We start from the raw sequence: 14,256 nt of genomic DNA, 5'->3' as shown, positions 1-14,256 counted from the left end.
AATGCAGCATTGTGGTGAACTTTAAAGTGAATGGGAATCAGATTTAGGGGGGGAAAAAAAGCCAGATACTTCTCTAAGGAGAGGGAAAGCTCTTGGTCCTATAGAGCCTTCTCATTCCTCTCATGGTCCCCTCGTACCAGCACTGGCACCCCCATAGCAGTACTCAACCAATTTGGTCAAATTCTGCATGCTCTGCCGCCAAAGGGAGGCTTCAGAAGTCTGCGGGAGCACGAATGCTCCCAAAGATGGGCCTCACCATACTGCACGAGCGCCCTCTCACACACTTGCAAAGTATGGAGCCTTCTGTCTTCGAAAGAACTTGACCCCTGAAAACTTCCAAAGTCCCCCACGGCGGGGGATTCACATGGAGGAGTTGCTGCTGCAACGAGGGGACCGGGAGAGGAGAGGGAACCTTCCCTGTCCTTAAGTAACTATCTGGCTTTTTTATTTTAATCTGATTCCCATTAACTTAACTAACCTCACAAGGTTGCTTTAAGCAGACATGCAGGATGCAGTAGCTATACCTACCTTCTGAGGGATGTTCAAAGCCGCAGTCTACAATAGCTCTGAGCAGTTCAGGCTTTAACAAGAAGTCTCTGAAGCCAGAACTGTGGATGGAGACATAGGAGCCTTTCACCTCCTTCCTGCCAGCCGGTGTCGCAGTTTCACTTGGTTGCTGGGGTTCATCATCTTCCTCGTAGTCCAAAAGCTCATTTTCAACATCCTGCTCAGTCATGATGTCTGCAGGGGAAAGAGGTTTCCAAATCAGCAATGCACAATGCCTGCAAAGATTTCACTTCAGACTACGTATCAAAAGAAAAGGCTGCACTAAGAGAAACCGCGACCAAGAAATGAACTTCATCCCAATCAGTAGCTGATATCCCCTTTTACATGACAAATCTATTCCTTTTCACAAATGGATCATCAGGGGGCTCTGTATGGCTGATATTGTGGTGAAACTCCTCCCACAGGAAACTGTGAGGACCATGGTCCTGGCAGTTTCCTGTCTGTGAACCTTGTTGCATAGTGGGAAATGGCTGTTTACAGCTATTACCAACTGCCAAAAAAGCAAACAGCAGTTACATCACCTGCCAGCAGTAAAAATGTCACCATGTGATAAATGTCAGAATGTAAATCAGGGATTTAAAAGATTTTACAATGGGCAAACACTGACTACATAATTTATACATAATTGTAAAAATGAAGCACTTTTATTACATTATTTTCACTGGAGTTTCTATTTAAAGAGACTCTGAAGTCTAATTTTTTTTTTATTGCAATCATGTTTAGAATTATAGCCTAAAGAGAATCGCCACAATCCCGCCAAAAAACGAGGGTTTATTAATAAAACAACCTGCAAAGTTCCAGACTTTGCAGGTCACAGATTGTGCTGCCCTGGAGAGGCAGAGCTTTAGGCTGTAGCACTGCCTCCTCCGCCACCAATCTCTGCCTCCTCTCCGCCCCTCTAAGTCTTCTTTCACTGAGAGGGGCGGAGTGGAGGCTGAGATCTACGAGGATTGATTGCAGAGCTACAGCTCAAAGCTCTGCCTCTCCAGGGCAGCACAATCTGTGACCTGCAAAGTCTGGAACTTTGCAGGTTGTTTTATTAATAAACCCTCGTTTTTCGGCAGGATTGTGGCGATTCTCTTTAGGCTATAATGCTAAACATGGAGGGGGAAAAAAAAAAAAAAAAAAAAAAAGAGACTTCAGAGTCTCTTTAAAGAGAACCCGAGGTGTGTTTAAAGAATGTTATCTGCATACAGAGGCTGGATCTGCCTATACAGCCCAGCCTCTGTTGCTATCCCAAACCCCACTAAGGTCCCCATGCACTCTGCAATCCCTCATAAATCACAGCCACGCTGTGAGGCTGTGTTTACATCTGTAGTGTCAGTCTCAGCTGCTCCCCCGCCTCCTGCATAGCTCCGGTTCCTGCCACCGTCCCTTCCCTCCAATCAGCAGGGAGGGAAGGGATGCAGGCAGGGACTGGAGTTCTGCAGGAGGCGGGGAGAGCAGCAGACTGACACTATAGAGATAAACACAGCCAGCTCTGACAAGCTGTGTGTCAGCAGCGTGGCTGTGATTTATGAGGGATTGCAGAGTGCAGGGGGACCTTATTTGGGTTTGGGATAGCAACAGAGGCTGGGCTGTATAGGCAGATCCAGCCTCTGTATGCAGATAACATTCTTCAAATCCACCTCGGGTTCTCTTTAAATAAGCAGTGAAAATGTTAGATTCTAAGCTCGCCAGGGCAGGGCTCTCACCCTCTTGAAATTTGTTATTCATTTCGTAGCTTAAACTCATACATTATATTCATTTCTTCATCTTGCAAAGTACATCGAAACCTGTCAAACTTCACTGCAGGGGGCTTAGAGGCCTTTTATTGATGAGGCATGAAGCGCTTTGAGTCCTATGGGAGAAAAGCGCTTAAAGAAATGTTATTGTATAAAAACCGAATCAGGAAAATAGGTGGCAATGGTAAAAGCCGCAAGTAGAGACAATACTCGGAAATTTAGAACAGCGGACGCCGGGGCTACCCGCTCTGCAAATTGCGCATATAAATAGCTGGTGCGATGTATGTGTAAAAACATCTCCTTTGAGAAAAGTTATTGAATAGGGGAGACCTCTAATGCTAGGTACACACCATACAATTTCCTGGTAAATGTACCTGTCCGATGTGAAGATCGATTTTCCAATTGTTTTTCGTTTAGTTCCATGAAAATCAATCAAAAACGATTGGAATATCGAAAGATGGATCAAAATTCACATCGGACATGTTGGAAACAATCGATCTCGCAGGTACATCTGCCAGAAAATTGTATGGTGTGTACCTAGCATAACAGACCAGAAGAGTTACATGAGATCACAAATGAAAACCTGCGAGATAAAAACTGAGGAGAAAACTCATGACAATATCTGCATCAACCCCACTGTGTAGAGTTGTAAAACTGCACTGGAACAATCAGTACCAAAAGTTAGTATACAGACATACAGGGCCCTTTTCCACTAGCAATCGCTAGAGTTCACGCTGAACGCTAGCGATTGCTGAATCGCAATTAGCGGCGATTCCGACGTTCGCGGCCGCGATTTTGCTATGCTATGCACTGCATAGCAAAATCGCGGCAAAAGTCGCTCCGCGGCGCGATCAAGTAAAAAACGAATCGCGGTAGTGGAAATGACCTACCGCGATTCCTATGTTAAAAAGCAAACCGTAGCGATTGTAAAATCGCTAGCGGTTTGCGTTTTTGCGATTCAGCCAGCGCAAACGCGCTGGTGGAAAAGGGCCCTAAGGAGATTTATTGAAACAGACCGTTTAATATTTACTCTAGCCTGTTTACTATTAGATTCAGCTTTTTTTTAATTCCCATAGCCCAGTACTCAAGGTTAACATGGGCTTTAGCAGAGATTAGACTAGTTCCGGGCATTAGACAGTGTTGTGAAGCTCAGACTGCCCTCCAACCAAGCTAGTGAGCATTCAACCTCTTTAGCGGGCAGACATGAGCCAGCGCTGACCTTACTTCAGGGGATCAGCAGCCGGCTGGGAAGATCCTCCCTGGCTGATCTCACCCTAACTCCGGATCAGTGCGCTGGAGGAGTCTGCGGCACACAAGGGGGATTTTTATCGGGGAACAACATCCCAGCAAAAAGCACCGATAATTTAATTGGCTTCTCCCTAACATTGGGCCTGGACTACGATGAACTATGGTAGGGATCAGATTGTGAGCCCCTTTGAGGGACAGTTAAGATGCATACACACCTTTGACTGAAGTTGCCCATCGGTGATCGAGATCCCTCAGGTGACATCACTCGGCTAGGATGAAAATATGCAAATTCTGCTGTATGTATGACTGTGCACTCAGTTGCTACGTGCAGGGCTGTGGAGTCGGTCCAAAAATCCACCGACTCCGACTCCTCAGTTTAGGATTCCACCGACTCCGACTCCACGACTCCGACTCCTCTAATTTGCATATTACAATTTTGTTGATTAAAAGTATTTAACATGAAATTCGTCTCTTAACTGCCAACGCTTAGGAATTGTACAAGCCAACTGAAGTGAGAAGGATATGTAGACTACTATATTTATTCCCTTTAGACTAAAACTAGTCCTTGGTAAGAGTACTTGTAAAAGGTACAGGCAGGAACAAAGAACATCTATCAGGCCCTAGGCAATGTAAGTGTGGGTACATGTAAGAATGATGTGCAGGTACTCTGCAGGGGAATGAGGAGATTGTAAACAGACAACACCTCTGTGTTCAATGTGCACAGCATTCTCAGTGGATTCCCTGCAGCTCTGTGGGGAGTGCATATGTAGAGTATAGTACTACTGTGTAACAAAGTAAACCTGAGACAGATGAAATTAAAGTTTTATACATACCTGGGGCTTCCTCCAGCCGCCTTCAGGATAATCAGTCCCTCGTTGTCCTCCTCCGCCACCTGGATCTTCTGCTATGAGTCCAGGTACTTGAGCCAGTCAGGCGTAGTGCGCATGCACACATTCCGCCGCCAGGAGCATACTACACCTGTGCAGCACTATTGCGCAGGTGCAGAATGTTCCTGGCTGTGGGAGCGGCATGCGGCCGGACAGCGCTGACTGGCTGAATTACCAGGACTCATAGCAGAAGATCCGGGTGGTGGAGGACAGCGAGGGACTGATTAGCCTGAAGGGGGCTGGAGGAAGCCCCAGGTATGTATAAAACTTTACTTTTCATCCGTCTCAGGTACCCTTTAATTGGTAGTTACCAAACCAAATTTTAACAACATATCAAATTATTTGTTTTTTTATCAGCAAAGGGAGTGCATACATTTGCATAAATCAGCATCAATGCAGAATTATTTCCATCTCGTTGACCATCTCTATTAGTGACCCGGCTACACATCAGGCTTTATTCTTACAGCATAGATGTTATTTAGTATATATAAGAGATTCCTGTGTACACATATATACAGTCACAATCAGATATGTATATCTGACCTTAAAAATACGGGGACTGCTTTATTGAAGCAGCACAAGTAACTAATTTTGATTGGTTTATTTCATTTTTGTGGACTAAGCACAGCTATTACTGTATATATACTGTATATATACATTATTTTTAATGACTATTATCTGAGAAATAGAACATTTTATCATATTTTCTATTTTAATTACAGTTACAAATTCATTAGGAGTCGGAGCATTTTTTCCCGACTCCGACTCCAGGCACCCAAAATTGCCCGACTCCACGACTCCGACTCCACGACTCCGACTCCACAGCCCTGGCTACGTGGGGAGGCGGTGGGACGACAAAGTGCATGACATCACATGGCAAGCAGCAGCACGGGGGCTACAGTACTCGCCTGATTGGCCGAGGCAGTTAGCTGCCTAAGGGCCTGTACACACTGAAAAACGCAAGCAAAATCGCAAGCGCATGCGTTTTTAAAGTGCCTGTAGTTTTAAAAACGCATGCGCTTTTGCCTGCGTTTTTTGTGCGTTTGCGTTTTTCTTGTAATTGCTGATTGGCTAAAGAATCCTTTGTTTTTTTTCTAGTTTACATTTCAACAGGAATCAGGAGATTGCAGAGTCTTCTGGGATACTGACTTCTGAAAAACGCAGGCAAAAACGCAAGCGCATGCGTTTTTCATGCGTTGCGCTTAAAAAGCGCAGCAGGCACTGCGATTGCGTTTTTCTAAAAACGCATCGCACCAGTGTGTACAAGTCAACACGATTTTCATTCTTTTTCAAAAGACCTTGCATTTTTAAAAACGCAACGCAAGCGCAGCAGTGTGTACAGGCCCTAAGACGAGTTGAGTAACGCATGTGCACCTAGCTTTAACCCCTTCCCAACTGCCTAACAGCATCAGGAAGGTGGCTCCCCAGGACTGCCCCACGCTGGCGGCGCCAGGTCCTGGAGCAGATTAGCGGGGATATCCTCGCACCTAGCCTGTCGGCCACGATCTGATAAAGAAAACGCTGTAAATGCGTGTACAGCACTGATCTACTACAGCGCTGTACGGGGTACAGCTCTGTCATTCAGCTGTCCTCAGGAGAGGCTGACAAAGTGATCACTCTCAGGCTGATGCCTATGATAAGCAATCTTGTCGATTGGGTATCGGGAAGAGTCCATTTTTATTTTAAAAACAAAAAAACAAATAGAAAAAATCAATACATGGCAGTGTCATCTGATTGCTGCTGCCGCTATTGTAGTACTGTTAAAGCTGCAGTGTGCTGAATTGTTAAAAAAAAAAAAATGGACTGGTACTAGGGGGGTGTAAACCTGTGGTCCTCAAGTAGTTAAAATTACAAGACCATGTACTCTGCACAGAGCAGAAGAAGATGTAGCTATATAAATACTAAATAATAAAATACTCTGCACAAGAGATGGGGGGGGGGGGGGGGGTGAGGGTTGCACCAGTCACTATTGCCTCCAGCAGACCTCTGGTTCTTCACATGTCTAGGAGAACTCATGAAGAAGCATGCGATTAGTTTGGTCAGGTGAGAGATATGCAGATCTACAATTTGCTAGTCATGATCATGTGCTAAAGCAGGGTGTGATCAGAGGTCTGCAAATTATCAGCGGATCAAACCAATCACATGCCTCTCCATGAGACCTCTATTCACAGGAAGCTGGATTTCCACAAGCCACTGCAAAAAAAGTCTAGCCAGTGCATGGACAGGTGTTCAAATACAGGGATGCAAAATTATAAAATACAGGGCCAAACTACAATGTACAATGGATGTAACGCCCCAAAAGCACCAGAGGCAAAAGAGAAATGAAATCTTACTAGCTCCTATGGACAGAAGCAGCCATTACTTTTACAAATGAATATTCTAAGCTACATAATTAGCAGGATATGATGCACTGTGGTTACCATGCAGATGGGATGTTATGGTGCAGAAACAAAGTACGGCATGTACACGAGAGGCACCACCATACACCTAGCTGCTAACATTCTCATGTCTGGGGAATGTAGAGCTCAGAGTGTAATCCCCACTGTCACTTATTACCTGCATCTACTGCTTGCAAGTAATCAAATGATCTCTCAAAAAGCCCTAAGTTCAGCCTCCTGCCTTTTACATGCATAGGATAGTAAATGTGCATTTCTGTATGTGCAGTTTAGGAGAGTGCAATGTTACTGTAAGAAAGGTGGGTGTTTTTATTGAAGGCAAGGCATGGTAATGAGAGAAACAAATTGCTTTTATGACACCTCCCCCTCTATAGAAAAGAATGTGCAGCTTAGCACACAGCAGATCAGCATGTCTATACAGCAATGGTTTGCACATGTTTACATGAAACGATCACTATAATTTCAGGAACCAATAACTGAGGGTGTTTGAGCCTTAACCAGTTCACCACCAAGGATTTTTATCCTAACGGACCAGAGCAATTTTCACCTGTCAGTGCTCCTCCCTTTTATTCCCTAATAACTTTATTACTACTTATCGCAAGAAAATAATCTATACCTCGTTTTTTCGCCACCAATTAGGCTCTCTGGATAGTACATTTTGCTAGGAATTTTTTTATTCTAAATGCGTTTTAATGGGAAAAAATACAAAAAAAGGGGGGGGGGATCTCAGTTTTCAGCCATTATAATTTTAAAATTAAACATTCTCCTGTGGATAAAACCAACACATTTGCCCAGTAGTCCCGATTATTAAACCATTTAAATTATGTGCAAAAGGTGGATCAGCGCAACACCAGGCCGCCTCCGAATGGCCTCCATCAGAGATGCGCTAAGCCCCCCCAGGAACTACAAACGCACCTTGAACCCAAACAGAAGCTCTGCATATACACCAAAAGCATGGCTGTTAAGTGGGAGCAGCTGACCAAAAACGAATTACATTAGTACATAGCAAGGAAATGAGCAGCGCTACTTAAAAACAGACTAGTGCCTACCTGCAAAAGAGTGCAAGCCCCACTTGTGGGGTCGAATACACACCGAGCATACACATGACCTGTCTACCACTAGAGGAGGATGTTGGTTTCCATTAACAGCTTGCATGCAACCTATTAAGTACTCGTCCCTCCCACTGCGAAGAAGTCAATCCTCAATGGGAGGGGCCTAACACTAGCTAAATCCTAACCTATGTATATGCATAGCCTGGGTGCGGCTAATCAAATAAAGCCCCCCCAGGAACTACAAACGCACCATGAACCCAAACAGAAGCTCTGCATATACACCAAAAGCATGGCTGTTAAGTGGGAGCAGCTGACCAAAAACAAATTGCATTAGTACATAGCAAGGAAATGAGCAGCGCTACTTAACTTCGTTTTTGGTCAGCTGCTCCCACTTAACAGCCATGCTTTTGGTGTATATGCAGAGCTTCTGTTTGGGTTCAAGGTGCGTTTGTAGTTCCTGGGGGGGCTCAGTGCATCTCTGATGGAGGCCATTCGGAGGCGGCCTGGTGTTGCGCTGATCCACCTTTTGCGCAATTTTCGATTTTATTTGATTAGCCGCACCCAGGCTATGCATATACATAGGTTAGGATTTAGCTAGTGTTAGGCCCCTCCCATGGAGGATTGACTTCTTCGCAGTGGGAGGGACGAGTACTTAACCTTCCTGGCTCGATCGCCGCTATCCGCGTCGCAACACAGCCCCCCCCCCCCAGACCCCTGCGCTGCCTGGCCTATCAGCGCCAGGCAGCGGCAATGGGTGGATCGGGACTCCCTTAGACGTCACGACGTCGGTGACGTCATCCCGCCCCGCCGTCATGGCGACGGGGAAGCCCTCCAGGAAATCCCGCTCCATCCATGGCGATCGGCGGGGCCAGGGGGATGCCGCTGAGCAGCGGCTATCATGTAGCGAGCCCTCGGCTCGCTACATGATTTAAAAAAAAAAAAAAAAAAATCAAAAACTGCTGCGCTGCCCCCTGGCGGTTTTTGATATACCGCCAGGAGGGTTAATAGGTTGCATGCAAGCTGTTAATGGAAACCAACATCCTCCTCTAGTGGTAGACAGGTCATGTGTATGCTCGGTGTGTATTCGACCCCACAAGTGGGGCTTGCACTCTTTTGCAGGTAGGCACTAGTCTGTTTTTAAGTAGCGCTGCTCATTTCCTTGCTATGTACTCATTTAACCTGCTGGGCGGTCTGGACGAGCTCAGCTCGTCCAGTACCGCCGGAGCCTGCCGCTCAGGCCCTGCTGGGCCGATTTGGCTCAAGTAAAAAGCAGCACACGCAGCCGGCACTTTGCCAGCCGCGTGTGCTGCCTGATCGCCGCCGCTCTGCGGCGATCCGCCGCGAGGAGCGGCGAAAGAGGGTCCCCCCAGCCGCCTGAGCCCAGCGTAGCCGGAACAAAAAGTTCCGGCCAGCGCTAAGGGCTGGATCGGAGGCGGCTGACGTCCATGACGTCACTCCGCTCGTCGCTATGGCGACGATGTAAGCAAAACAAGGAAGGCTGCTCATTACGGCCTTCCTTGTTTATTCTGGGCGCCGGAGGCGATCGGAAGAACGCCTCCGGAGCGCCCTCTAGTGGGCTTTCATGCAGCCAACTTTCAGTTGGCTGCATGAAATAGTTTTTTTTTTATTAAAAAAAACCCTCCCGCAGCCTCCCTGGCGATCTTAATAGAACGCCAGGCAGGTTAAATTATGTCCCTATCACAATGTATGGCGACAATATATTTTGAAATCTAGGTGTTCTTTTTCTGTTTTGTTTTTTGTTCTGGCCATAATTACAAGCCCCTATGTGATAAAGTAAAATTAACTTTCCCTCATAAATTATTGCTTAAAGAGACTCTAACATCCAAAAGATCCCCTGAGGGGTACTCACCTCGGGGGGGGGGGGGGGGGGGGGGGGGGAAGCCTCGGGATCCTAATGAGGCTTCCCACGCCGTCCTCTGTCCCACGGGGGTCTCGCTGCAACCCTCCGAACAGCCGGCGACAGACCCGACTGTCAGTTCAATATTTACCTTTGCTGGCTCCAGCGGGGGGCGCTGTGGCTGCTTTCGGCTCAGAACTAGATGGAAATACCCGATCTTCATCGGGTCCGCTCTACTGCGCAGGCGCCGGAGACTTGCGCTTGCGCAGTAGAGCAGACCCGACGACGATCGGGTATTTCCGCCTACTTCGGAGCCGACAGCCACCAGAGCGCCTGCGCAGGAGCCGGGAAGGTAAATATTTACGTCGCCGCTGTACGGAGGGCTGCAGCGAGACCCCTGAGGGACGGAGGACGGCGTGGGAAGCCTCATTAGGATCCCGAGGCTTCCCCCACCTGAGGTGAGTACCCCCCCAGGGGACAGTTTGATGTTACAGTTCCTCTTTAAAAAGTTGGGTCCCTAAGGCAACTATTTATTCCCCAATCACTTTAGCACGGGATCCCAACGGAAACGGTGGCGGTATGCACGCGCGAAGTATTAAACCGTCATGTTGCCATTAACAGGCTAAACCATGACGTTGTAATACAATACATTGTCATTAAATGGTTAAAGGGGTTCCGTGGCGGTTTAAAAAAAAAGTGTCTCTTACCTGGGGCTTCTACCGGCCCCCTGCAGCTATCAAGTCCTGCGCTGTCACTGAAGAATCCTCCATTACTCGCCACGGTTCACCTGCCAATTTGTCAAACTAGACGAATGTCATGTCACTGCGGCGGCGCGGCCACACGTCCTCGCTCCCACTCGTGTCTCTGGGAGCTTACTGCACAGTACGAAGTTCTCTTGTACTGTGCTTGCGCAGAAAGCTCCCAGAGACACGAGCGAAGACGCACATTCGTCTAGTTAGACGAATAATTGGGGTGACCGGCGGCGGGGGAATGAAGGGATCTTCAGTGACGGCACGGGACTTGATAGCTGCAAGGTGTCAGTAGAAGCCCATGGAAAGTGACAGTTTTCTAAAAAAGCCACAAAACCCCTTTAAAGTGTACCAGAGCTGAATACAATAAAAAGTTTTATACATACCTGAGGCTTCCTCCAGCCCCATCCGCTATGATTGCTCACACGCCGCCATCCTCCGCTGCCTGCAGCTTCACGAACCAAGTTTCATCACTTACGCAAGTCGGGACCAGTCTACGCCAGAAAAGTGCGCCCACTACGTATCTCTCCAGCAGCTGCAGAAGAGATACGCAAACAGCGCACTTCTTACGCCAGACTGTCCTCGACTGACAAGTGCGGGGACCCGGTTCCTGAAGCGGATGATGGCAGCATGTGAGTGATCTGAGTGGATGGGACTGGAGGATGCCCCAGGTATGTATAAATCTATTTCAGCTTTGAGTCACTTTAAAGTATCACTTTAGTACCAGGGAGAGTTCTCATTGGTTAACTGAGTGGTGGACAAATGAGAATCCTGCACTAGTCTTTTGCTTCAGCTAGGGCTCTGATCTATACACAGACGCTTGTACTGTGCAGTACTGCAGCGTGGTGAAGGACCAGAATGGTGGCCTGCATACACAATGGTGAATAGTGAGTCCCAAACCCAGTGTGACATGCCTCATATATATATATATATATATATAAGATTTAACAGTGTAACTATCTCACAAATGACCTTTGTGACACCAGAAAAGACTAAAAACCCACAGCTAGTACTAACTACTACTTATTCAGCTGTGCTCTGCTAGTCTCCTGTCTTCCTTACACCTGTTGTGCCCCCAGCCAGTCCCAGCTCCTATAGGTGGGGAATGTGGCACCTAAGCCAAGTAGATACTTTATATAGAATCAAAACGTAAACAGGTAGTAACTTTTAAAGGAAAACTTACATGAGGGAAGGTTGATGTTTTACCTACCTGGGACTATATCCCCCCCCCCCCATGTGTGCTCCCATTCCCAGCTAAAGGAAAACGATCAGGGAGGCACGCAACCAGGGCAGCACATGTACTACGGCTGACAGTGACACAATGGAGAGGACCAGAATGACAGAGGGACCTCAGCTACTTTGGGGGTGTAAGAAGACCCAGATAAAAACAACAACCTGTTTCCCCACCCAACAGTCACTTTAGTAAAAACAATACTTTTTATGGTTTCCAGGAACATAGCTGGACATTAGTGTAGAGATCTCACTGCTGGAGACCTTGAAAATATGAATACAAGTTCCATCGCAATTAACGATCTGATCAAATTATCAGACTGCCGAAGACCCAAAAATGGACTCTGCTATAGAATGAACCATATGATCGCTAAGTCTTCGGTGCAGTGATATGACGCTCTCCTTTCAGTAAAGCCTGGTAACCCAGAAGAGATGCGTAGAGACAGACAGTAGTTTTATCATTTCATTGTTTTGGAAGAGGATAATCCTGCCTCAGAAAACGTGGTGGAGGGCTAGCAGGAAATAAATCCCAGTCTTGTTGCCTTGTACAGCACCGACTGATCATATAACTCCCCACTCCAGCAATCATGCTAAGGATGCATACAATTCCAATTTTGATTGACCAATTTTACTCACAAATACTAGCGTACCAATCCAGCGCACTAGTATTGGCGAGGTGAGCCAGCAATATAGCAAACATGGAAATTCCACTGTTGTGATTGGGTGGACAGAACCCTCCCAAACTGCTAGGTTTTAGATAAGTTGTCTCAACACACCCACACTATTTTGGCCAGTTAGCATGCTTCATTGCTGTGACTGAAGAACTAGTACTTACTATTAAAATCTGATGTCCCACATACTATATGGAGGGGCAAAAATAGCTAAGGAAAATGGGATGTGTGTATGAACTAATGCTTGCTCAGAACAGGCCATTCTTTAAAGCAGGGGTGCCGATTAGGTAGATAGCAATCTACCGGTAGATCGCAAAGGACTTATGGTAGATCCCGACCCCACTACATTTTCCTTTCTGTATATACAAGTGTGTCCCTAAAATTGTACAAAGGTAGATCATTTTGACGTGCTCTTTTTTTTTTAAGTAGCTCACAAACCGAAAAAGTGTGGGCACCCCTGCTTTAAAGGATATAAAAATAAATAAAAAGGGATGCCAAATACAGTACATACACCGCACTAAGGCAGACATGTCCAAAGTCTGACCTGAAGGGCAATAGCGGCCAACCAAGCAATTTCTAGTGGCCCTTGAAGCGCTCTACAGTTAAGTCTATGTGGCCCACAGAACATACCTGTAGTGTCGCATGCGGGGCCCATCTTGTATCGCCGCCCTTTGCTTGTCTGTAGGTTATTATCAGCCACCGTTAGCAGCAACTGCCACTGTGCCAGTAGCACTATGCCGGCATAATAAAAGGGACGAGCAAACTGCACATGGAGTACGTTTTATGACAAAATATCAGTGTACTCAACGGCAACCAACATAAATGGTGTTTAATTTTGCTAGTTCGGCCCCTAGCACTCAAGAACTACGGGACACCCCTGCACTAGCTAGTTCGGCCCCTAGCACTCAAGAACCCCTGCGCTGTTGCCTCCTGCAATGCTCAGTTTATGCCGAATCTGAGAATCTGTCCCCTGACTACAAGTGGTGAACTGGATATTCTTGCTTTAGCGCATGGACAGTTAGCTCCAGGATGTCACTATGTCAGTGCTTCAGGCACCTTCCTAATCATGCTGCACATGCTCATCGCACTCTATCAGATGCTGCTGATAGTACTGCAAGTGTACGCGTCACGATCAGGAAGCCGTCAGGAGTGCAGACAATGCGACATCCTAAAGCCAAGTACACATGTGCAAAAGCTAGATTATCTAGCCCAAAGATCCTGACCACTCGCAGACAGGGCTATAGTATGAGACTAGAGCTAGATAAATAGATCCTTGCAGAAAGAAACGGAACTGGAAACCGTACTACTGACTCCTGGCTGTGGTAGCACACTAGTGGGTACATCAGTGCATTCCCCAGGCTCTTTTAGCCGGGTGCTCCACCTGGCTAGTTTTGGTGAACACTCGGCTGTCATCAGCTCACCTCCTCCTACGCTGTGAGCAGAGTTCCTCACAGAAGCATCAGCCCTGCATTCTCATCTTGCTCCACCCAGCTACTTTTTCATGCCACCTGACTGGAAAAAAATTCTGGCGAGAACACTGGTACATGCGCAGGTGAGCCACACATGCGCAGAAGGACAGATTTCCAGGTGGAATTAGGGGTCGTTCAGACTATGCACATTGCCGTGCACATTTTTTGCAATGCACGACAAGACCATTCGACCCATATGCGCTGCACAGCAGTGCCATGCGCTATCCCACTTCTACATGCGTTTTCAGGAATCGCAGCGCAGATCCCATGCACTGTAGTGAATGGGATTTGCAGCACAGCATATAGTAGCGCAGATGGCGTGCGATCACACAGCCATCTGCGCTGAATGATTTGAACAAGGCCTTAGAACTGGAGGAAGCCCCAAGTATAAATACACTACGGAAA

The 14,256-nt window shown here is 46.9% G+C and overlaps 1 protein-coding gene across 1 annotated transcript in view; it reads right to left on the bottom strand.

Moving 5' to 3' along the window:
* The window catches only part of LOC137562802 (ATP-dependent RNA helicase DDX39A), a 29,904-nt gene that overhangs the window by 14,097 nt on the left and 1,551 nt on the right, over positions 1 to 14,256 (bottom strand). The window contains exon 2 of the mRNA XM_068274507.1: positions 529 to 741. Within this exon, the coding sequence (XP_068130608.1) occupies positions 529 to 736 (208 nt within the window). The 5' untranslated portion in view covers positions 737 to 741. The remainder of the gene's footprint in view (positions 1 to 528; positions 742 to 14,256) is intronic.

Source organism: Hyperolius riggenbachi, chromosome 3 (genome assembly GCF_040937935.1).
Source record: "Hyperolius riggenbachi isolate aHypRig1 chromosome 3, aHypRig1.pri, whole genome shotgun sequence".
NCBI lineage: Eukaryota > Metazoa > Chordata > Amphibia > Anura > Hyperoliidae > Hyperolius > Hyperolius riggenbachi.
The sequence above is the reverse complement of the archived record's forward strand: the minus strand, read 5'-3'. Positions and strand labels throughout refer to the sequence as shown.